We start from the raw sequence: 25,102 nt of genomic DNA, 5'->3' as shown, positions 1-25,102 counted from the left end.
CTCTTCTGTCCTCTCACTTTTTAAAATTTATAAAAAATATTTTTAAATTTATCAATTTATTTGATATATTTTTTATTATTCTTCATAAATTATTGGTGATATATTTGTAAATATTTTGTTTTACAATAAAACATGTATAATTATTGTAATCGATACGAAAATGGTCTTGATAAACTTTTTTATTTTTTTAAACTTTTAAATTGCGCGCGTAAAATTTTAAAAAGTTGGTATTTATAAATTTATTCTTAATATTTAATTTGTTTATTTAAAAAATGGAAAATAAATACATATTAATATTAAAATTCATATTTAAAAATGTATGAAAGCTATCAGTTGAGTTTTTCTTTTCATATTTAACGTTTTCATGATCGACTTTTTTAAAACTCGAGACTCGAAATTTTTGGCGGCTACCGGCTCCTGGTATTGATATATTTTTTACAATTACAGACGTTTAATGATTTAAAAAATTAATTTAAATAAATGTGTGAGTATTTTATAATTAATTAAATGATAATTACCATTTATTTATAAAAAAAATATATTTATTTATTGACTTAATCATTTTATAAAACTTATAGGTTAGAATTTTTTTTTTGACGTTATAAAATATATGTAAATAAAAATATTGTTATCGAAGTGATGATTATAATTTCTTACAAGTAATTATAATTAAATTTTATTTTTCAGATGAAAAATGTCGCGAGTTAAAAGGTTATCTATTCGCGGTATCAGGAACTTTGGAGATGATAACGAAGAATTGATAAAATTCACACGTCCGTTGACGTTAATCATCGGGCAAAATGGTGTTGGCAAGACGACGATCATCGAAGCACTTCGTTATGCATCCACTGGAGAGTTTCCACCAGGTTCCGATCGCGGCAGAGGATTCATTCACGACCCGCGTTTGAAAAAATCTGTGGTGGGTTCCGCTGAAATTTTATTTTCTCGATATCTCTGTAATTAAACAAGATAACTAGTCTTTTTTAGTGATCACTGGAAAGGAAATTTGATTTCCTACAACTTTGGTCCTTATAAAAAATACCGTAGGTCTGATTGTTTCAAAGTTACAGCCGTTTTAATAATTGCCACAAAATTTTTTTTTCGAAATGTTGATTTTTTCTAAGATCCATGTCTAGCTTCTAAACTATTGACTTTAGGGCTTTTTTTGTAAGGACCAAAGTTGTAGGAAATCAAATTTCCTTTCCCATAAGCACCCATGAAATCTAGTTGGCTTGATTAGTTCTTGAGATATCGCTAGTTAAAGTTTAGCTTCGAGCTCTTGCTCGTGTGCTAATTAATTCTTGGCTTAATAAGACAGTAATTAAATAAAAATTTTAAGGCGCATGTCCGTGGAGTTGTCAAAGCAGAATTCGTTGATAGAAAAGGATTGATAGTGACAGTACGTCGAACGATAGAGGCTACAAAAAGGGCTACTACTTTACAATTTAAAACGGTTGAGAATACAATTTCAACAAAAAATAAAGAAACCGGTGAAGAGTGTCAAATAAATCAGCGATGCACTGATATAGACAAGGAAATGACAAATTCACTAGGTCTGTCGCCAGCGATTCTAAACAATGTGATATTTTGTCATCAGGATGACTCAAACTGGCCAATGGACGACGGTAAAAAATTGAAGGAGAGATTCGACGAGATATTCGACACCACTCACTACAACAAAGCTCTGGACCTTTTGCGGAAAACTATCAAAGTGAAGCAAGCTGATGTGAGAAAATTTGATGTTGAGCTTGGCGCGTTGAAGATCTTTGTCCAGGAGGTTCAGTCCAAGGAGGCTAAACTCCAGGATCTCCGTGCGCGCAGAGTCGAAGCGACGAGTAACATTGAGGCCTTGATCGTCGAGCTCGAGCCGATTAAAAACAAAATACGTGAGAGGAAAAATGATGAAGAGCACTACGGAGCTTTGATGAGTGACAAGGAAAAGAAACAAGTTGAGTTGGAGTTGGCAATGCAGAAACGAAAGTCTTTGGAGGAATCGATAAAAGAATTGTTCAAAGAATCTGATAAGGAATTGGAGAGGATTCTCGCGGACAATGATCAAGATTTTAATGAAAAGAATAACAAAATTGTCGGAGTTGAGTCTAGAGTCCAGGAGCTGGCGAGAATCGAGTCTGAATGCGCAAACTCTTTAGCTGATCAGCGAGTTAGAGTGGGGACACTTCGTCAACAATTGGAGGAGCAGACTCGCAAGGTTCGGGATCGTAATTTGATTCTCAATGAAATTCTACGTACTTGTGACCTGGAAGAAGTTGATGACAAAACTTCTGAAGGGCTCATACGTAACTCTGTCGAGAAAGTGGAGTCGAAGTTGCATAAAATTGAACAGGAGTTTGAAGATTTGCGCAAGCGGCACGATCAACAGGAGGCTGAGCTGGAGAAAACGGTTGATTTGGAGCGAAACAAGCGGGCGAAGATTGATTTTGAGCTGAAGCAAAGCCAAAAGGAAATTGCTGACACGCGGGATACCATGAAAAACGTCCGCTCGGACATTGCTAAGGCCAATGACGCTGCCAAGAAGCTGGACGAGATAAATGATAAGTTGGAGAAGGTTAAGAAACAGGTTGATGATCTTACTAAGACTATCGAGAATAAAAATATGCCGCAGCTGCTAAAAGCCCAGGAGGAAGCACTGGCAACTAAGGAGCAAGAGTTTGCTAAAGTCGATGAGTTGATGTCGCAGATGCAAAGTGCTAGTGCTCTGCGTTCCAAGTTTGAGAATTTGTCGACGGAGATGAACGTCAAGTGGAAAGAAATTGACGAACTGAAGAAGAAACACGGTAGCAGTATCAAGGAGTTGCTGGGGACAAATGAAATTCCTAGTTCTAAGTTAAAGGACCGGGTCAATAGTGTCCAGATGACGTTGAACGAACGGCTGAACAAACTGAGGCAGGAGATCAGCAGCGAGCAAAACAAGGCCACTTCCTTGGAGACGATGATTAATCACGCGAAGAAGGAAATGAATACCAAGATCAGCGAGATCCAGCGGGACAAGGAAAGGATCATGACCCACTGTCCTGATTACAATAATTATGAGGAAACTTTACTGCTTACTGGCAACAAACTCAAGGCGTTGGAGAATAAGCGCGGGATGTACGCGTACCAGGGCGCTGCTTACGCGGCGTATGTTGAAAAATTGTCTAGTCCCAAGCCCTGCTGTCCCCTGTGTGTGCGTGATTTCAGTACTCGCGAGGAAGCTGCTAAAGTTGTTGATACTCTCAACCAGGACCTAAAGAATCACCCGAAGCGGCTGAAGCAGTGTGAGGAAGAGCTGAGTGCTGTGCGTGCTAAGCATGAAACTCTTTTGTCGTTGCGCACTACGGTGGAGAAGGTGCTCAAGTTTGAAAAGGATGACAAGAAGAACATGAGTAACAATATAATGGAGAGCCAAAAGCTACTGGAGGCTAAGAAAAATAAAATAAAAGAGCTGGAACGGCTGACGGAGGAGTTGGATAAAAAAATAAACGTGTGTAATAATTTGTCTGGGGACTTGGCGCTCTGGGACAAGTGTCTGCATGAGATTGAGCGGATCCAAGACGTCTATGAGGAAGTCCAGGTTCAGATTATTGAACTGGGTCTGCCGGACAAGTCGATGGATGAAATAAGAAACGAGTACGAGGCTCTGAAGCAAGAAGTCAAGGGTATAAGAGAGAAAATAAGTCTGCTACGAGAAGAGATGGACACTTACAATAAGGAGCTGCGCAATGCTACTGAATCGCGAGCTATTTGTCTAGAGGAACAGCTCAGTGTCCACAATCAGGTCCAGCGGGTGAAGCAGCTGCGCGAACATTTCAATAGGCTGGTGGAGAAAGAAAATAAGTTGAGAGAGAAGAATCAAGAGTTTGGAAAAATGCTCGTTGTTGCTGACGGAGAGCTTGACGTTGTAGTCCGCCAGCTGGAAGAGGTAAAGAGTAGCAATCGTGATGAACAGGACAAACTGCGTAAGAGATTGCAGGAGTTCACTAAGCAGGTGGACAAGCTGATGTCTGTGCAGACTGAGCTCGTTAATTTGCAGTCCAGGAAAATTGATGTCGAGCTGAAAGTCCTTGAGTGCGAGATGAGTGAAAATGAGAGGCAGCTGGATGACACTAAAGAAGAGGTTACCAAGCTCAAAGAAAAATTGGTGGAGCTGCGAGAAGACGTTTCGTGCCATGAAGTCAGGAGGAGAAACCTCCAGGATAATCAGGAGCTTCGCAAATGCAAAGCTGCTATAGGAAAATTATCTCAAGCTGTCAGAGCTCTGGAGACGCAGATCCGAGAGGTAAATATTAATAAAGTTCGCCAAGACTTGGAAGAGCACCAACAACGGGTCCAGATGCTGGAGAAGCAGATAAATATCGCTCGTGGTAGTGAGCAGGAGCTTAATTTGAGTATCATTCAGCTGGACAACGATTTGCAGAAAGAAGAGTACTGTACAGCTAAACAGAAGTATAAGAATAAGTGGCTGGAGAAAAATATTACAGACGACGCTATTATCGACGCACTGACCTACTGCAAAGTGCTGGATGCCGCCATGTCAAAGTACCATGAAGACCGAATGAACAGCGTTAACAAGTCAATGAACAATTTGTGGAAACATATTTACAACGGGACGGACACTACCTCGATACAAATTCGTACCGAGGCGGCAACGACAACTGGAACTTTGAGACGTAGCTTTAATTACAAACTGGTCCAGATAAAGCATGGAGAGGAAATAGACATGCGAGGCCGGTGCAGTGCTGGGCAACGTGTCCTAGCTTCAATCGTAATTCGACTTGCTCTAGCAGAGACCTTCTGCGACCAATGCAGCATGCTCGCTCTCGATGAACCCACCACCAATTTGGACGCTGCTAATTCCGCGAGTCTTGCGGAAACGCTTTTCAACTACGTGACCCTCAGGTCCAAGTTCCAGAAGTCCTTCCAGTTGATAATCATCACGCACGATGAACACTTTATTCACAAGCTCAGCCAGTTGAACTCCAGCAGCGGATTCTATCAGCTTTACCGTAACGACGAGGGCCTGACTAACATTCAGTACTTAGTTTTCGACCAAGACACACCCAGCGAACGCCAGCTCGCCCCCGATGACGGTGGCAGCGATGACGAGGTTGAGAAAAAGGCTGCTCCTCGCAAGAAGGATTCTCTTCCTCGCTCTAAGAAACGACCGCTTTCCCCCAGTGCTTCCACCAGTGCTACTAAAAAACCATATGATTTTTCTTTGTAATTTATGATTATTTAAATACAAGATTTTTTATATTATTTAATTACGATTACTGTTAATTTATTGATTGAATATTTAAGAGGCTTATATATTTAATAAATTTTTATATATTAAATTTCGATTTTATTTTTTTACTAATCAAAAATAACAATCTAGTTTTAGTTCCATAATTTAATGTCGTAATTGTTCGTCACCTAATTAATAATTTACTAATTATTACTATTATTGATCTGCAATAAAATTTTTAATTTTAAAATTTTAAAAAATGCAGAATTTAAATTTCGCGCGAGAAAAATTCAAATTGAAAAAGATGTGGAATTTAAATACAAGATTTTTTCTATTGTTTAATTACAACTACTGTTAATTTATTAATTAAATATTTAAGAGGCTTATATGTTTAATAAATTTTTATATTTTAAATTTCGATTTTATTTTTTCATTAATCAAAAATAAAAATCCAGATTTAGCCCCATAATTCAATGTCTTATTCAATTGTAAAAGAATAATTTCAATCATGTGAAAATATACAATTGAATCAATTTATAAATTGTTAAAGTTCGTCTAACAATAACTTCGAAAGGGTGAGAAAGAAGTTGAGTATTTAGTATTGAGCCTGACTGCTCTCTATGATTCTATATTTCAGACTGAATTCTCTTGATCGAGAAAAACTAGAGTAAGTCTCTTATCAATACGATGTGCTTGGGCATCAGGCCCGCGCATCGTTCGATATAGAGGGGTGGATCGTGATACGCAATATTCTCGAATGATCCATTCTCCGTTCTCACGCTTTCTCCGTTTTTGTTATTAACAAATGAGTCACTTATTTATGAACAAAAGTTATCTTAGAACAAAATAGATGTTTGTGCAGCTGCACGTCTCGAGGATTTACTCGAGGCGTCAGCGTTTATTTGAACATAACAAATATTACAAGAAAAATAACTTTGTCAATATGTTTCAAATATTCTAAATAATATTATATTATTTTATGTTCTATTATTTTATATTATTATGTTATGTTATATTATTATATTATATTATATTATATGGTATAATATAGAGTAACTTATTAATTATGCAACTTGCTTAATTATCAATATACAATATTGGCCAATAATTCTTGAGGGGTAGCATAGAATCGGTAAAAAAAAATGTCTCAAAATAAAAATGTATATAAATGTATAATGTTTATTTTTATAGTAATTTTTTTTTAGTGACTTTTTAATTTAGTTTTTTTTAATTATTCATATTTTTATATACACACACTAAAATTATTTACTAATTTTTAAACAGTAACCATATTTTTATTAGTGATTTTCAAATATAGAGACATTTTTTAAAGGGATTTTTTTTTATTTACTTATTTTACAATACTAATTTATAATTTTACATTTTATTAAAATATATATGTTTTTAATTAGTGAATTTTTTTTTTACAACTTTTTATTTTTATATTTTTACATTTGTATGAAAGTAGTCATATATATTTTTATTTTGAGACATTTTTTTTTTACCGATTCTATGCTACCCCTCAAGAATTATTGGCCAATATTGTATCTAGGTGTAATTTGTACCTTTGTAATGTTAAATCGCACCTCGGGTTCGACCAGAGGATATTTCTGAACGCAGGATTTGAATATTTTCTCTTCCAGAGTGTGTTTCTGAACATGCCCCAGGGTGTATATGTACTTTTTTTTTTATATTTGCCTTAACGAAGAAAATATTCTACAATTGTGACTTGTGACCACTTTGTGATTTTCACTTTTCACAATTCGTGAGCGCGAGTGATCCATCTCTTCTATGTGTATATATATATAAGATTTTTATTTTTTTTTTTATCTCGTACAAGTTATTTTATCCAGACAATTGTATGTACATACTTTAAAATATTATTTTTTATTGAGTATGATAATATTTATTTTAGGTTATATTATAAAAATTCCACGTTCAATCAGCAATTGGAACGGTTATCGAAAGTTTTAAGGATAAAAAAAAAAAAAACATAAATTCAAAAATAATGGTAAGTTTAAGATAATATATATAATTATATTCTTAAATCAAATATATGTGTTTAATTAGTTGGTAATTTTTAATTTCTTGTAATTTATTCAGGAAGACATTGTAAAAGAATGTAGTTGCACTGGAGTTTGTCACGGTAAAAATAAATACCCAGGACCCTACATTCAAGAAGACTGTCTAAATTTTGAAGATTATATTAAAAATATTAAACTCATGTTGAAACAGCGATCCGACCTTAAATCTAAACCTCAAGATGATCCAGAAGTACAGTCTGAATTGTCCACTAACGCCGGTTGTATCACAGCGTATTTCAAGTTGACATATAAATGTGATTTACGTTTAAAAAAATGTGCTTATGTCAATCAGTTTGTCAAGAATACGGATTATGGAAAAAAATACATGGATTTCAAGGTAAAAAATTCTGAAATTGTGGAGAAAATTTTAAGTATGGATTATGAAAATACTTTCACTATGGACAAGATACTTGAAAATCCTTATTATATTGACACATACTTACAGTAATAAAATAATTATAATAATTATCTACCAAACACTATCATTCTAATAAATTTCGTATTCATAAAATCTTGTAATGATTATTAATTAAGTAACGAAGAGAGAATTTAATCATATTATGTACGATACTAAATTTTTTGTTTTTACTATTTGAAATAGTAGAAAAATGTGTTAGTATAATTCGCGCCCCTAATACCAAAATTATATGCCTTTTTGGCGTTCGAATAGAGATAGTGATATTACTATATCTTTCCATCTTTAATTTATTATTTGAAAATAACGTTCCTAGGAACTTAACTATTATTGTTAATATATATATTTCTATATTAAATAAAGAGTGATTCGTATAATAAATGAATTAATAGAAATATTGAAATATAGCATTAGAATAATTATAATGATGTTTCACGATAAATGATAACGTCAATTGTAACGAATAACTAAATATAGAATAATTGTAGAACACACCTCTGATAGTCTAGAATATTTAACTGAATGATTGTATCCAAGTACGGGAAAATAGAATATAAATAATATAAGTAATAAGAAGACGTAGAATGATTAAAGTAAAGAACGTAAATGTATAAGCTTATATCTCAAATTCGTATTAGTAGAAAGTATAAATGTATAAGTCTATTGGCTAAAGAACTAATATATATATATATATATGTATTTTGTATGAGCATAAGTGTGAACATGAGAGTAGTGGGGAGAAGTTGGAGAGTGGAAGTCCGAGATCTCTCTGCCGTCTGATGTAACTTCACTTCTCTCCGAGAACTCTTTACGAATACAACTGTTATTACTGATCAAGTTTTATCCATACTTTATAATAAAACTCAGTCTTCAGATAAAAGTTATTTTAACAATTACATCTATCCTTAATCATAGTTTAATTATTTCATTAAATAACAATCATAATCATCATCATCGTAGTAAACAATAAATTTATCCACTGTTTTCAAATTCAAAATTGGTCCCGCGTGACAACTAACTGCCCACTGTCCAGGAGGTGGCGTCAGCTCCGATCCTAGTAACCTCCCAGGACATAACAATATGGTCACTATTTAAAAATTAGTAAATAATTTTAGTGTGTATATAAAAATATGAATGATTAAAAAAAACTAAATTAAAAAGTCACTAAAAAAAATTACTATAAAAATAAAAAATTCTACAAACCAACATGTTATGTCCTCAGGTGCCTCCATCTGTTAATTAATTAGTAAACTTGAGATATATAAGAAGCGCGCATTTAAATTCCATTTGAAATTATATATTAATTTCTTACAACATTTATTGCGTCTTAACAATATTGAGTCAATAATTTAAATGATAAATCGTCGTGGCACATACTCATTAAATTATATATTTTTATTATAAGAAAGTTTAAAGCATGTGCCACGACGATTTATTATCTAAATTATTGACCAAATGTTGATAAAACGCAATAAGTATTAATATATAAATTTCAAATGGAGTTTAAATGCGCGCCTATTTATGTATCTCAAGTTCATTAATCAATTAACAGGTGGAGGTACCTGAAGACATAACAAGGACAAGTACATGGCACCCGCTTGTACATAGTTAACTTATGGTTTGGGTGGCTATCATAGTAGTTTTTACAACCCTCACAAAAAAATTTACCGACATATTCCGAGCTTCGTCAAAGCAAATAAATAATTTATTTAAGCGACCGCCAGACTGCGCAGCCATGCCATTTAATAGTCAGTCTTCCCGCGCAATTTATCGCTGTCGTGCCGTATTATTGTTTGAAATTTTTTAAATTAATTACAATTATAATCTTTAATTTATCAGTTGCTCATCTCCAACACCACGTTAATTAATTTTTAAATTCTCCCAGATGCCTGAAAAGTGAAGGTGAGATTTTTAAAATAACTTTAATTGTCATAAACAACTAGTCTGTTTATTCTAACCTATTTATTTTCAAATCATCATTTCATAACATAAACATCACAAGAATATTAAATTATAATTAATATGCAGTTAAATTATTTATTGACAATTAATACTAATAGTCATTAAATTAATAATAAATTACTTATTTTAATGAAGTATCAATGGCACATTAAATAAATTATTTAATAGCAATAATAAAATTCATTTAATTAAAGTGCTGTAATTATTATCATTATGATTTTTAAATGCAAGTGGTTGCTGTTTAGAAGCTTCTACAATATAATTCTCTGTAATGAGCGACAAAAATAATTTTATATTTATATCATATATATATTTTTAAATCTCAATAATTTGAGCTCTCATATATTTAACAAAAAATAATTAGCATTTATTAATATTATATATTTATTAATTAAATCAACATAATCCATTATCATACTCATCATGTTCTTCTTTATTTTCTTCTTTTTCTTCAACTGGATTTCCTGGTGTCTCTTCTTCTTCTTCTCCTAGTTCGCTAGATAATTTAGCTGACGCCATAGCTTTCTCAATGGGTTCAGTTTCCTAAAAAAAATAAATGATAATAATCTCCTTCAAGTGATTGATAACAAAAAAAAATGATAGGAAGACAATGACTAATTACATTACTGACTTCCGCTTGGACAGTTTCCCGTGGTTTTTCTTGTTTCGATGAAGAAACGTAGGGTTCTGCAGCGTTAGCTCTGACACCAGCTGGTGGTACTGCATACTCTTGCTGGGGCAACGGTAACCCACGTGCTAATTTCGCGTATTCAACGTCCATGTGTTTTATAAACGGACTATTTAATGCAGCACGTGCTGCATTAGCATCCTCATTATCATAAGCTTGCAACAGCATCTCCAGTGTTTGAATCTAGATCATCATAAATTTAAATCACCCAGTTAATTTACTATCAACGGTAGTGAATAATTACCTCAGGTGCGTCGCAGTAATTTCCCCATTCTCTAAACGCCTTTTCAGCAGCGACTTGATCACCTCTAGCCAACTGTATCAGTACCAGCACCACTGCAAGACGTCCCACTGACGGCTGATGCTCAATACGTTGATGCATGTCTATTTCACGGCGTATCGCATTGGCAGCTTCGTCAAACTTTTTTAATTTAACGAATATTCGCGCCACCCGACTTAGATACTCAGCCGCTTGTCTAGGACTGTCTTCGCCCTGCAATAAATAATTAATAAAATTAATAACTATTTGTTATTAACTTATCCAATGAAATTATTAGAGTTTAGTATCAATCAACCAAAACAATATCAGCAGCACGTTGAAATAGTGGTAGAGCTGCTTCAGGATCATTTGACTCAATCATTTTACCCGCTTTATCCAACACCGTTGCTCCAGACTCTGGTGATCCATGCTGTTGATACAGTGAACATGAACGATGTGCTAACTGGGGTATTTCTGATAAATCGCCCATGTCCCTACATATTAATAACACGTGTTCCAAACTCCTAGACACAATTAATAAAATAAATATCTGAGACATTTTATAAATTTATAAATAAATCAACTTACTTGGCAGCATGGAACCATCTAATTAAATAATTATTAAAGAAATTATAGAATAAAATTCCACGACAATTGATCCCCATAATAATTATAATATTTAAAACAATGGGATTAACTGTCGTGGATAAAAAATGAGCAGAGTTTAAATTAAAAAAGGATACGATTTATTTTCTTTATAACAATCAGCAGCTTTTATTAAGGCTTCCTTGCATTGTTTAAATGATTTAGCGATCCTGAAGCATGTTGCTAAAAACAAATGAACTCATCCAGTCAATAATTAAATTCTATTATCACTTATATACGTAAAAGTAAATACTGATATTGATTTTTTATAAATACCTGCTTGATTGTACTCATCAGCAGCGACTTCGTAGTCGGGTCTCCATTTGAGCAAAGTCGTTTTCAAACTTAAATCACAAATAAATTATAAAGTTTTTTTTTTACCCACCCGTAATTGATAAAAAAAAATAATTATAAAATTACCTTTTTTCTGCAGCTCGCATATGAGCATTACCCTCTTCTACCTTAGCCATTTTTCTCCGTATGATTTACTGCTTGAATAAATTTATGTACCAGAGGGTATTTTTTAAAAATAATTTTTATTTTGACTTGTCAAAAATCTAGACTACGTCGAAACCTTTTTCACGTTCCAACACTAACATTTTTAATTAAAGTACACACATATGACAATAAAACAATATGTGTTCTACACATATGCAAACAATTGCCAATTTTTAAATGTCCCTAGATTTTTTAAATTATTTTTTTTCCCGCGCTTGGCAACACTGGCGCCAAATGAACTAGAATTTAGTTTTTATTTACGCAGCTGCAAACAAAAATTAATTTTAATTAAATTTCTTAGTTTAATAAACACTAACTACTTTAATTAATTAACATTATTTAATAATTAAGTGTTTTTAATTATTAAGATTTATAAAGTCGGAATAATTTGACAGTTTGGTGAATTTATTTTAAAGTGAAAACTGAGTTGGCGGGAAAGAAATTTTGTTTTATTGTTTATAAATATATTAATTATTTTATGATAATTAATAATTGTTATTATTTTTTAATAATTATATATTGATATTAATGTAAGTATTAATTTATTTAATTATTAATTACAGTAAATGTTTGACGTAACCTATACATTTTGTGATACTGAAATCAGCAGACAGCCGGCATTTTTTTTTTTATTTTAATTAAATTAAATATTAAAAAAAAAAATAAATAAAATAAAATTTTGAAATTAATAAGCGCAATTTTTACAAATATTTTTAAAATTATTTACTCTATTTATTTATAATTTTAAATTTGTCTGATGTCTGCTACATTCACACTCATATTTTAAACAATTAAAATTTTGGAGGAATTAAAAAAATATTTGTTTAGATGGCTGAGAAATTGGAAGATTTGAATTTACCAAATGCTGTCGTGACTCGAATAATAAAAGAAGCGTTACCTGAAGGGGTGACAATTGGAAAGGAAGCCAAAGTAGCTGTCGCAAAAGCCGCGTCTATTTTCATTCTGTACCTGACAACATCAGCAAATACCGTAGCTAAGAAAACCAACAGGAAGACAATAACCGGACCGGATGTCCTGCAAGCGATGGAAGACATAGAGTTCGACAGATTCGTGGACTCTCTGCAGGACGCGTTGAATAATTTCCGCAAGTCCCAGAAGGAGAAGAAGGACGCGAGCAAGAAGAAAAACCAGAAGCCTGATGATAAAGACAGCAACGACGTGGAGATAATTGAAGACGAATAGGTTGTGGTGTTTTTTTAATTTAATTTAATTTAAATATTTTATGTAATACATTATAAATTTTTTACACGCTGTATTTATAAAGATTAACAAGTAAATTATTAATATTTAAGTCTATTCGCTTAATTATTACTTTTATTTTATTTGGTTTAAAAAACTTTTTTTTTAACGAGGCACAAAAATGCAATTTACTTAAAATTTATCTTACGTATTAAATTTTATTAAGCTGTTATAAAATTTGCTGATAATTAGGCAATTGCGGTATAAAAACCTTTTCTCAATTATTTATTATTAATTAATAATAATAAATTTAATAAACACTAATTAAATTTTAAAAAAGAAAGAAAAAAACAAAGCAGTCATGAGATCTAGGTGATTGATTTTAATAATGAAAGTTTTTGTGATGAGTATTAATAATAAAATTTAAATATTTATATTTTTAAAAATTATCCAATGATTATTCAAGGCTTGTGTACTTGAATTTTGCGCTGTATAGAGCCGCGGCACAATGGGCATTCGTTTATTACCGCATTCGAACATTTTGCACAACAACAAAGATGTCCGCAGGGTAAAAAAATTATTTCACACTGCAATTAAAATGAATAAAATAAATTAATAGTCAAATTAAATGTAAATTTAAATTTAAAATATTATAATAATTACTTGTGAGTCAAGACAAACTACACATTCAGTCATGTCAACCCTAGAAATGTCTCTGTCTTGTGAATTTGTACTACTGCTGCATGGTTGATCAATCGGCGCTGGCAGTGCCGTCCCCTCGGCACTCAATTTCTTCTCTGCGTTATAATTTTCTACTGCCAGTATTATAGCCTGCCTATCATCAGCAATATTTACTCCAATCTGCATCAAGAAAAATATTTACTGTAAATTATAATTATCAATTAATGGACAAATTACCGATTTGAGCTGATCGTGATCGACATTAGGCAGCAGTGAGGGCAGAGAAGCCAAAAAAGGCAGGCAGTGCAGAGCACCAGCTATCGCCACATGTCTGACTAGCATTGGTTCTAATCCTTCTAGCAATCCTTGGGGGCGCGCTTCCATCAGCGACTGGTACTGCATCAGCCAAAACAAACTTCCGCGTCGTTCAGTCTCACTATCCCGCCGCAATTCTATTTTATTTATCGTCTCTAGTAGTTCTGCTCGCCTCTTATCCTGTTGTTCCAACAAACCCACCAGTATGTTGCTCAACATGATTCGTTTCTCCGCAATGTCATTCTAAAAACAAAGTCAGTTAATTAAATTTCCCACAACAGTCTGCTAAATATGACGTACAATTTGTTGAGTGATTTCTAATTTCTTTCGCTCCAACTCGATATTAGTCAGCACGACTAATTGGGACTGAATCAAATTAACTTGTTGGACGATACTCCATGACCTGGTGTCGCTGCGCTCCAACAAAGCCGCCAGAGCAGCTTTCTGCAGAACCTCATCCTTACGCAGTTGCTTCAATAATTCTTCGCGGTCTTGCTTTTGATTTTCAACAATCGAAGATAGATAATCGTTACTCCTTAATTCTAATGTTAATAATGATTGAGCATTACAGTCTCGGAATTTAGTGTACTCTTCAATTTTTTTTTCAGTCAACAATTCTTCTTCCAGCAACTCCTCCATCGCCACTAGAAAATCAAATAAATAAATCAGTTGACTTGACAATTAATCTATTAAATTACCAATTAATAAAATAAATTACACAAAGTTTCACGTGTTCGACACGACGACTGATCTAAATGGCACTGTGACAGCAACTCCAGCTGCTCTTTATTTTCCATCTCCACAAGCTCTGCCTGTGCAAGACGTTCAGCTTCGGCGTTCCTCAAAAATTCTTCAATAACAGTATCAGCTTCTTTCTCAGCTTGATAAATAAAAGACAGCAATCGCGAGCGATTTAACTCGCGCTCCTGCTGCACGCGCTCTATCTCAGACTCGAGACGCGTCTGCTGCTCCACCAAGTCCTCCAGTAATTTTTTTTTCATCCCTCTGTTGATAGACTGGAGCTGTAACTCGTACTCCTGCTGCTCCCGGATATTTTTTTCTACCTCCAGCAAAGCATTCTGACGTCTCTCCTATAAAAATTTTAATCATCGTTAATAATTATCTTTATTTTTAAATTAAATTGGAACATTTAAAGCCATGATTAAAGCCCAAGCTTGGTTGATTAATTAATAAATGGATAAATAAAATAAAATACTGATGAGTAAACGTGCCTTTGATGTTTCTAGTTGCATTAATGCTACCTAAAGAAACAAAAGTAAAGTAATACGTTAAGTAACTAAATAAATAATAACAATAATAATTATTTTAATATGAAATATAAACCTGTAATTTATCACTAGTCTTAAACAGTCTTTCATTGTCATTATTATGCAATTTTTTAAATTGTGCATCGAGAAATGCATCACGCGCCGCGTAATTAATACCTGACTCTTGTGCTAAATACGCGACAATTGCTATGGCACCACCTTCGACAATATACAACGGGGGGTAAATTAAATCAACATTATCTAACTTTATTTCTATCAACTTTTGCGCTTCCCCAAGTGACTTTGGTAACTTTGTCACCGAGTTATCGCTTATGTCAAGATAATTTAAATTTTTTAAATTTCCTATTGAGTCTGGTAAAAATTTTAATTTATTATTTGCGACATTTAGAATCTGCAAGTTTGATAGTTCAGTCAATTCCGTTGGTAATTTTTTTAGATTATTATTTTGCATATAAAGTTCCTAAAAAAAATATAAAAAATTTATTCAATAATCAATAAATATATAGGAAATAAAATTTTTTTAAAAATCTTACTTCAAGTAACGATAAATAATATATTTCACTTGGTAAATTAGTAAACTCATTGTCACTTATATCGAGCAATGTAATAAGTGATAAATTATTCAACAGTCCGCCCCCAGACAATGACGTTAATTTATTTTTATTTAACTTTAATTCCTTTTTCCTAAACACTTTGCATAAAGTAAATATACCAGAGGGTATTGTTTTTAACGCACAATTTGAAATGTCAAAAATAGGCTCGGGATTTTCTCTAGCCTGAAAAATATAAATATTTATTGTCAATGTCAAGTGCACTTGCATCAATATGATGCAATAATAAATAAATAATTAATTAAATTTACCAGATATAATTTATGCTCGAGTCGAGCTTTGTAGTCAACGTTATTTTTATTGGCATGCTTCCTAAACGACATTTTATTACTTATGTCAGGACGAGAATAACAAATAATTATTTAACAGCATTACTGACTATTTATTTTTTTTTTTTACAAACTACGATGTAACTGTCGTTAACGATGACAAAACTTTATTATTGTATCTATTACTCCACATCATTGTAATTACTATTTACTATAGTGCTAAAGCTATCATTAACGATGGCGTGTTTGGAGCTTTGTTATCATTAAAGTCCACTGAAAATAACATTCTGGCTCTATCTATTTTTTAAATAATAAAATACTTTATCATACAACAATAACCACCCTCTCCATTTTCGTTAATCATACGAAGATAAAATAGATTTCCACGAAATACCGCGCGATGAAAATGGAAAATTTTTCAAATGATAAATTATTTTTTTTTTTTTAATTTAACTTATGATTAAATTTTCAAATAAAAGTAAAAAATTTTTTTTTTAATCAAATTTATTTATTATCATTTTCTACAAATATTTTATTTCTGTAAACACTTATTAGAACTATCATTACTTCCGGAAGTTTTACCAACTTCTTTCACTTCCTGCTATGTAATTTCTCTTCTTCTTAATCTGTATTCCGTCGGTGTGAGCATTCCCCTGTTTAATTAACAAAAAATCAATCAATCAGATCTTATTCAAGAAATAAATTATCTAAAAATTACCTCAGGACGGTGTCAAATGAAACGCAAACTCCTTTATCGCACATCCTTCTGTACAAATGCCAGCATTCCTTTTCTTTGGTAGTTCCCAGAACAGGTTCCACAGTTTGACCATCATTGTCCATTCTTATATCAATAGTTCTTTCGTCAAAACTGTTCCTCTGTAAGATCTGCCGGGAAAGTACAAAATTTTATTCTAAGTTATTAAAAAAATCAGTCAAAAAACTTACTTTGGAAATAGAAGTTTTAGGAAATATATCCGTATCACTTCGCTTAATGGAAGACAACTCTGTTTGTTTATCAGAACTAAGAACCGCTGGCTCTTTAGTCTCGATTTGCATCCTCAATTGGTTCTCATCGTTCCTAAAAGCACAGTACAATAAAAATAATAATAAACAAACAAACAAACAATGTAATTTAATTCAAAATATGAAACAATATTACGGTAAAAAGTTTACGTGACTTTAGTTATATCATAAAATAATTTTTTTATCATCATATTCATCTTGACACCGTTTAAAAATATAAAAGACAGATTGCAAGCAATTGAAATAAAGTTAGACATCAAAAGATTGGTCCCCTATATATGCTGCTATCAAATATATACATATATAACATCGTAAGTCTGCGAGGAACTAGATACTAGATGGTACCACGACGTATTTGCCCTTCGCATTTGTATTGGATGCCCTCCTTTATCCCTACCCCATATTCATTTTTATCATCTATACATTTTTATTTTTTTTACAACTCCTGCATTGACTCTTTCTTACAAACCAATAAATCACCGGTAAATCGAATTCCATTCGTGTGCAGCTACTCAGCCCTTGCGAAAAAATATAATAAATTTTTATAACTTATATTTTTAACATTATCGTAAACTCTTGTTAAAATTCCTATTTCATTTTATTTACAGTATTTAAATATAATAAGTGTACATAAACTATTATTTATTATGCAAATAATTTTTTGTCAGATTTAGGGCCAAGGACGTAATAAAAATTTGTCACGAATCTGTCCAGAAATCAATTTAAATGCCATGCAAATGAGTTAAAGAATACTCACATTGTTCGACAGGGCACACTTTTTGTTCTCTGTAGCAAAAGTTTTCGCTTTTTGTCCTGCGGGTCCCCAATTGGGACCACCAGACATCTTTTCTCGCGATCTGTAAGTGGGCAGTCTTCAGGAAGCTTCCAGTACATCCCCCCAGACGGCAGCACTTGTGATTCCGAAGCGTTTGTTTCGAGCCACGGACGCTTCATTTCGTCGAGCGGCGAAGTACGAACCGCACCGTCAAGTTCTGCCTGGACAATAACTTTTGAAAGGCTTTCGTTGAAAAATGTTGTCTTCTTGTCTTCACTTCTCGGTCGGATCGTAAGCTCGCCGTCTATCGAATCTTGCTGAAATGAAACTGAAAAAATATCTTAAACTAATTACAGACAATTCAATTATTTTTATTTTAAATATCATTTAATTAAGAACAGAATCTTAATGATGAATAGAATAGAATAATTAAAAATTTTAAAAAAATCCTAGCTCAATTAAGCAACTCATAAATCCTGAGTCTCTCCTATATATTTCTTAGTTGAAAAACTTTTAACAAAAAACTCGAAAGCTTTTATAAAACAAAATACTTAGTACATACATGTATTGATGATTTAACACGAGCTTAAGCGTGAAGATATGCAATATTAGTTGTGAGAAACAAGAATGCTCGCGTGTCGTATCGTCTAGTCTAATTAGTCTACCACTCATGGATTATTTCGTGCACCTCTCGACAATCACCTAATACCGCGAAGGCGTTAGTGTGACGGAAGACATGCAAATTCCAAAAATTATCAATCGCTACTTGACTTTCCTCCTCTCTCCTTCCCTCTTGTAAGCACCGCGACTGCCAAACATACCAAAAAACAAACTACAAACGCCCATTTTACTGAAACTTTACAAAACTAATTTAAAACTTTTCTATCACTATGAAAAAATTTATAAACTATTTGTTCTTTGCTGATAACTGTATTCTCCAGACTTGTGCCAAACTTTTAACTAATTTAATCAATAAATAAATATATATATGTATAATAAATACCTGATTTCAGAGGACGTCGCGAGGGAATCAGAGAATTATCATTAGCCGAAAAAACGCTCAGATTATTTGTGTTCATCATCAATGATGAACAGCTTTTGATAATCGGCGTGGTAGGTAAATTGCTACGTAGCTGTCTCACGAGTTTATCATCTCTCGGTGAATTTCTTTCAACTTCCGAATCGCTGTCTGCATCGCTGACCAATGACACCATTGTAATAACATCAGGATTCAATTTGCTTTCGGACTTTTTGCTGCTACACTCTTCTACCCTCCGCTTTCCCGTTCTGATTCTCTTTTTTGTGACAAATTTGGCGACTTGGCTCTTTTCCACTCGGTCAGCGGGCCCAGAATTTTGGGATGTTGCCTTAGAATCATCATGAGGGCTAAGACTTTTTATCGCAGAATCTTTTCGGTCGATCCTGACGTCTCTCAACGAAGCGCTATCTCTAGGTCGTGAAATTTTTGGGGTGTCGATAACAATATTTACTTTGGAACGACCGGCACCCAAATGACCTAGAGTTAGTGGCGATCCTCTTCTCTGCAGAGGTGGTGCAGAATTTGTCCTCTTGTTTACTTTATAGTCTGGGGTGACGGCACGTTCTTTTTTCTCCAAAGGGATGTCTTTGACAGTTTCCTTAATAAATGTTTTATCAATTGGTCCCATGAAAGCAGCATTTGTTCCAGATTGAAAAGAAGCCCTTTTGGCTCTAGCATCCGGCACTTTATCTTTGTCCAGGTCAACACATTCAGGTTCGTCTTCGCACTCAGCGGAAGTATCACCCGAAATACCCAGAGTGTAAATATCTTTGTCATTATTTTTCACCAAATCGCAGCTAATTGTCGACAAACGTGACTCGCAACGTGACGAAGAATCATCGACCGTTTCGTGGGCCAAAAAAATATCAATATTAGACTTATTGGCTTCGCGTTGTTTCCACGCTAGACGCAATCTCTCAGCTAATTCTTGACGTGAGTACAAAATAGTCGCTTTGTCCGAATTAGTTAACGAAGCGGAAGCCGCACACAGTCCGCGGTTTTTACCTGAAGACGTACCAATCCGCGAGGCAACAACTTCTACTTTGGTTTCTTCTGTTCCCGTAGATGACCACGCTATTCTAACCTTGGGTCTTTCACCATTCCAGGGCTTCTTGGATCGCTGATTCGTGTCATAAATCGCAGCGGTTCCACCCGCGGATCCCGATCCATCTGCAGATTTTTGTCGACGGATCTGCGACCGCTGTGTTCCTCGCCCCGGCTGTTGTAATGACAATTGTCTTGTCGGTCTTGACATACTTCAGCAACCAGGTCTTGTTGAAATGAAACCAAATAAGCAAAAAGCAAATGAGATAAACGTGATAGATAACGAATAGTAAACTTTAATAAAAGCTAATGAACTAATAGCTAAATAAATAAAATGAAATACTGAATTAAAAGGAACAATGAATCGTTGTCGGGAGGTACACGCGGACTGACTAGACTACTCATGAGCTGCGATCCATTGCCCTCTGGAATAAAGTCCGTTGTGCCGGCGTCACCACCCTCGTCACGGCATTATATACACCGCTTGAATAGTAACGAATACAAACACAATCTAAATTAGTATGTACGTGTCTAAGTATTGCATATAGCGTACAACTATAAGAACAAGAAGAAGAAGAAGAAGAAAGTTTTAAGCGGGCATATACCTTTAACATTCTCCAAACTCCAGTCACCCGTTTATTGATTAAAAGTTTACCTATCATCTGACAGCTTGTTGTCCTAGGTTACCATGGTGTTTGTTACACGTTATTATGTTACAAACCCGATCATTTCCCTAGATCCATTCAACTTATTGATGATGTATATGTGCTATCTATTATTCTACACAGATACACATATAGAGGAAGGCCGGGCAAAACGGAACCGGGTGAGCGAAACGTAACACCTAAAAGCTTTTTTTTATCCGTCATTTCGAGTCTTATTATCATTTTTCTAAAATTTTTGTTTTTTTACAAAATTTTCTTCTGGGAATTCAAGTTTTTAAATTCATTTTTAAAACTGAAATCTGTTCTTTTTACATATTTTTTGATTTTTTGGGCTGATTTGTTTTTCCCGCCCGGAAAATTTTTTTTTTTAAATGAAAACTTAGTTTAATTGTTTCAAATGTAAGTCAAAAAAACAGGATCCAGCGTATTTAAATTCTCGGAAATCTATTACTTCCTTAGCGGTCCCGTTTTGCCCGGCCTTCTCCTACATAAATATATATATAGACATTTTTGATGATTATTCTCTGCTAGCTTTCTACGGGTAGGATCGTGTTCTGCTGAGTAAACTTTAAATTGTAGAAACTTTAAACTCTACCACGTGATGAACCATTATCTAACTTAATATAACTACTGGCATTAATTATTGTTATCCACTTTAACCATTAAAATACAGATATGTGTTAATAAATAATAAGTTTTGTTAATTTATATTTTTTAAGCTACAGATAATGCCGAGGAGGAGAAATTATTTGTTGGTTCTTTCAATTGTTATTAATCGCAGAGTCATGAGTGATAATGAGGAAACAGTTGATGTCACAGTTCCTTACGGTTCTGAGTGGCATAATTCTTTAGATAAGCTTATAATATCCTTTTTTTTGCGCTGTTTTATTTAAATTTATTGTCCTTCCTGATAAATAAACTACTCATTCATTCCTTAACATAATTTATATTATTCCCGACACGAGAGTTTGATGGTAACGGAAATAAGGAAGGAAACTTTGAAAAAAATATTATTCGAATATTTGCCGACATGTCCGATGAAGATACTCGAAGAAAAAATCCTTTCCAAAGTCTGCCCTTACTTGAAGGAAACGATCTGCGAGTTGATCGACGAGATCACGGCCAAGTTAGAGGACCCGGAAGTTTATGAAAACTTGGAGTCTACGACTTTTGATGCCCAGCTCATTGAAATAAAAAATCTACTCACGCGATGGGAAAATATCTTGAAACACGTGGCTAAGATGACTGAAGTGGAACCTTCTCATGTCGTCAGTCTTCTTGAACATTTTCCCGCCATCGTTACCAAAATTTGTCTCCACTGCAAAGAAAAACGGTCAAATTATCTAAACCGCGCGCTTCCGATTCTTCTTCAAGATGTTTACCGCGAAACCTGTTCGAATGTTAAACTTTTTTGCGGGTTTATTTACAAATCCTTGGACTTCCAGAGCGAAAAAGATTTTGAGCTGCTCAAAAAGTTGATTAGTGATTTAGGCGAAATCGCTTCAATTACTATTTACTTCCTGACGACTATGATCCAAACCTGGAAGACCTTCGGCAAACTTACGTGTGATTGCCACCAAATTATTAAAAAGCATCAAGATGCCTACGATTTCGTCACGCGTAATTTCAAAAATATTTGTAATGATATTGTGTGGGTCTACAAAAATATGGTGGTGATTATTGTCTCAGTGTTACAGTTTATTGTTACAAGAAAGTGTTTATTTATTTTTTTTTGACAGGAAACGAGCGATGATAAGTCAAAAGGCGGTAAATGTATGAACATGTTACTAGAAATACTTTATCGTATTCACAAAAAATATTTGAATTCTCAAGAAAATGAACTGAGCCCGAAACCTCAATGCGTACGGGACATGATAACTTTTCTCTTACAGTTAACTGGGTAATTTATTTATTTGTTTGGATTTTTATTTGAATTTATTAATTGATTAATTATTATTTTATTCAGTTACTATGCGTCGAAAGTGTATATGAGGGGTAAGCAAAAAAACTCACAGATGAAGGAAATTTTTTCGCACAATTGGCCGGATATGTTTATTAAATTATACAAAAATAGTAAAATTTTACAAGAGGTATTTAAAGAAAAAACAAAAACAATTACCCAATTGCTAATTTTTTTTATTTTGTCTAGGAATTGATAAATAGAAAAGAAGAACTCGCGAGCGCTAATTTTGAACAGTTGGTGGGATATCATATATTTTTGTTGAAAAGCGACATTGAAGTGGACCAAAAAGTTCAAATCGCTATCAATAATTTAAATTACTGTAATTATTAAATTCTTATTAATTTTAGTTTAATAATTAATTAACTGATTGGTTTAATATTTTAGTTACTGAAGAGTGTATGATCACGAAAATAGAAATACAGGAGTTGCAGACAGAAAAATCAGAAAAAACGAGCGCGAGTATATATGAATATACATTACAACATATATGTGACTGTCTACGAGGGCCTAATTTTAAAAACCAGGAATTATTTATTTTTAAAAATTTATTGAGTGAAAAATTCTGGCCTTCGCTATTTTGTTTCGATGTTCTACAACATTTGTACAGGTAATTGAACATCATTTTTTTTTTTTTTTTTTTTTTCAGTTTTAAAATTTTTAAATTAAATTTATTTCTCAGATATTCGAACGAAGAATTTCCTTTTGTTCACATAAACCTCCTTTCAACCGTCTACGAAAAGTTACACCTTCGAGGATCGACTAGTCTCGCTGTGACCTTGATCGGCAAACTAATAATCTCGATCTACAAATCATTGAGCATAGACAAGAAAAAAGAGTTCCAGGATACTTGTCAGAGTCCCGCCAGCTTTCTGTTAATTTTGAAGTCCTCGAAAATCCTTAACTCGCGAGAAAAATTGCTGATAGCGTACAAAAAATTGCTGCCGATCAAGTCATTAAATTTGTCCTCGGTGCACCAGGAGCTACGGGTCCAACCTTCCGTTAAAAATTGGAGCAATCTGGTAAACTCAATTAAATTTTTTGAATTTAATTTATATGCCGAGTAAAGCGAGTTCTCTACAATTTTATTTTATTTTTATTCCAATAGATAAATCTATTAACTGTAATTAGTATTGATAAAATAGATGAAAACCCAGATAACACCAAAGACCTCCAACAAATTCTGCAATCGATTATCGATACCCTCAATCAAATCCATGATGATTTCATGCAGAGGATTATGTTCGATTTAATATCGATTTTAGTTAATTGTACGCGAGTTCAAAAGTCCGCTGACACCGTCGCACTCAACTGGAATTTTTTCCCGGTAAAAATGATAATCATCTAAAGAAAATTGTTTTTTTAGTAAAATAAATGGAATAAATTTATTTGTTCTTTAGATCCTGGCGAAGGAAATCGTCCATTCGGTGAAATTACCTGACATTTATTTGATCGAAGTCTGTCATAGCATTCAAAGAAATTCAAAATTGCTAAAAATCCCACCGGGGCAAGTGGAGACCCGGGTGATAGTAATAAATCTTATTTGCTATTTACTAAGCAGCAGTTCCCCTATAGTTCATCAAGAAGCGCTGGAAACATTTGAGTACATTGTAGAAAATGGAGCTGACGAAGATTTAATCATGAAGTTGGGCTCCACTTTAACGAAAAAGTACAACCTGTTAGAAGTTGTTCCCAATTATTTAAAAAAACGCAGTGTTAAGAAATTATCTCATGAGTTTGCTGATATCGAGGATTACTTGAGAATGTTTTCTCTTAATTTGGATAAATTGACGAGCGCTCACGAGTGTTTTACTAAAGAAACCCGAGAGCGGGAGAAAAAAATACCGAAAATTGCTGCCGACTCGGTTGATGTAAGGGCCGACAAAATAGCCGATGATTTAGTAGAAATAATCAGGGATAAAGATAATTTGAGCTCTAATGTCCTTGAAAAACTCACCAATGCATGTCTTCAATTTATCGATAAGTAGCTATTTTATTGTTTTAATAATTTTCAATGCTTAGAAAACAAATCGTAATTTAGTCCGTAGAAAAATAATTATTTAATGCTTTTAATTTAAATTTGTAAACAACCGAGTATTCGAATATAAATAACAAAAAAAATTTTATTGTGTACTTATTCCAGCAAGACCAAAATTGAGAATTACTTTTCATAGAAAACAGCCAGAATCATGTACTCTTTCCTCGCTGATCCTTCACCATCAAACAATAGTGTCTAATATATGAACAGAGCCATCCGTCCCCACCTACTTTCTTGCGCCTTCTCTCTAGAGTTTGAAGAGAACATTCATTTCAGAAATTATTAGAATTTTTCCCACCAGAGAATATCATAATAAACGAAAAATATTCGAATTGTCAAAGTTTATTCTTATCAGGAGCAAAGTAACCGGCTACTCTTTATGGAAAGACGTAAACAGCCGCATCTCCACCCATCCTCA

General features: G+C 33.5%; 6 protein-coding genes and 1 long non-coding RNA gene across 14 annotated transcripts; 4 read left to right on the top strand and 3 right to left on the bottom strand.

Annotated features, from left to right (window-relative positions):
• The first annotated feature begins 121 nt into the window (after positions 1-121).
• LOC103572752 (DNA repair protein RAD50) lies at positions 122-5,331 on the top strand. Its single transcript, XM_008551508.2, has 3 exons — positions 122-484; positions 688-919; positions 1,340-5,331. Exons 2-3 carry the CDS (start codon positions 695-697, stop codon positions 5,219-5,221), a joined length of 4,107 nt encoding a protein of 1,368 aa, XP_008549730.1. The 5' UTR covers positions 122-484; positions 688-694; the 3' UTR covers positions 5,222-5,331.
• A 350-nt stretch (positions 5,332-5,681) lies between these two features.
• Positions 5,682-7,417, top strand: LOC103572751 (uncharacterized). Its single transcript, XR_008403870.1, has 3 exons — positions 5,682-7,083; positions 7,140-7,235; positions 7,328-7,417. It is a non-coding gene; the product is annotated as an uncharacterized LOC103572751 (long non-coding RNA).
• Positions 7,418-9,359: 1,942 nt separating this feature from the next.
• LOC103572758 (uncharacterized) lies at positions 9,360-24,769 on the top strand. Of its 7 annotated transcripts, none has more exons than XM_053740002.1 (11): positions 9,360-9,625; positions 18,952-19,051; positions 21,412-21,549; positions 21,649-22,359; positions 22,426-22,586; positions 22,653-22,776; positions 22,836-22,968; positions 23,034-23,256; positions 23,329-23,668; positions 23,755-23,973; positions 24,047-24,769. In XM_053740002.1, the coding sequence occupies exons 3-11, from the start codon at positions 21,415-21,417 to the stop codon at positions 24,632-24,634; spliced, it is 2,634 nt and encodes an 877-aa protein (XP_053595977.1). In that variant the 5' UTR covers positions 9,360-9,625; positions 18,952-19,051; positions 21,412-21,414; the 3' UTR covers positions 24,635-24,769. The 7 variants fall into 7 exon arrangements, with proteins under 7 accessions (XP_053595977.1, XP_014298829.1, XP_014298826.1 ...); XM_014443343.2 differs by having other exon boundaries at positions 21,406-21,549; positions 21,649-22,356; XM_014443340.2 differs by having other exon boundaries at positions 21,406-21,549.
• Positions 9,837-11,922, bottom strand: LOC103572756 (gamma-soluble NSF attachment protein). 2 transcript variants are annotated; one of them, XM_008551513.3, is made up of 8 exons: positions 11,698-11,922; positions 11,554-11,621; positions 11,376-11,460; positions 11,221-11,238; positions 10,949-11,156; positions 10,618-10,866; positions 10,317-10,556; positions 9,837-10,228 (listed from the first exon to the last, which is right to left on the bottom strand). In XM_008551513.3, the coding sequence occupies exons 1-8, from the start codon at positions 11,745-11,747 to the stop codon at positions 10,082-10,084; spliced, it is 1,065 nt and encodes a 354-aa protein (XP_008549735.1). In that variant the 5' UTR covers positions 11,748-11,922; the 3' UTR covers positions 9,837-10,081. The 2 variants fall into 2 exon arrangements, with proteins under 2 accessions (XP_008549735.1, XP_008549734.1); XM_008551512.3 differs by having other exon boundaries at positions 9,842-10,228; positions 10,308-10,556.
• Positions 12,009-13,092, top strand: LOC103572755 (DNA polymerase epsilon subunit 3). Its single transcript, XM_008551511.2, has 2 exons — positions 12,009-12,305; positions 12,604-13,092. Exon 2 carries the CDS (start codon positions 12,604-12,606, stop codon positions 12,976-12,978), a length of 375 nt encoding a protein of 124 aa, XP_008549733.1. The 5' UTR covers positions 12,009-12,305; the 3' UTR covers positions 12,979-13,092.
• LOC103572754 (E3 ubiquitin-protein ligase LRSAM1) lies at positions 13,338-16,390 on the bottom strand. Its single transcript, XM_008551510.2, has 9 exons — positions 16,123-16,390; positions 15,794-16,036; positions 15,316-15,720; positions 15,204-15,233; positions 14,690-15,062; positions 14,272-14,615; positions 13,894-14,214; positions 13,639-13,836; positions 13,338-13,562 (listed from the first exon to the last, which is right to left on the bottom strand). The coding sequence occupies exons 1-9, from the start codon at positions 16,192-16,194 to the stop codon at positions 13,437-13,439; spliced, it is 2,112 nt and encodes a 703-aa protein (XP_008549732.1). The 5' UTR covers positions 16,195-16,390; the 3' UTR covers positions 13,338-13,436.
• On the bottom strand, positions 16,669-21,398 carry LOC103572753 (uncharacterized). Its single transcript, XM_008551509.2, has 5 exons — positions 18,942-21,398; positions 17,921-18,266; positions 17,086-17,218; positions 16,859-17,025; positions 16,669-16,793 (listed from the first exon to the last, which is right to left on the bottom strand). Exons 1-5 carry the CDS (start codon positions 20,230-20,232, stop codon positions 16,742-16,744), a joined length of 1,989 nt encoding a protein of 662 aa, XP_008549731.1. The 5' UTR covers positions 20,233-21,398; the 3' UTR covers positions 16,669-16,741.
• Positions 24,770-25,102: the final 333 nt, after the last annotated feature.

Source organism: Microplitis demolitor, chromosome 6 (genome assembly GCF_026212275.2).
Source record: "Microplitis demolitor isolate Queensland-Clemson2020A chromosome 6, iyMicDemo2.1a, whole genome shotgun sequence".
Taxonomy (NCBI): domain Eukaryota; kingdom Metazoa; phylum Arthropoda; class Insecta; order Hymenoptera; family Braconidae; genus Microplitis; species Microplitis demolitor.
The sequence above is the reverse complement of the archived record's forward strand: the minus strand, read 5'-3'. Positions and strand labels throughout refer to the sequence as shown.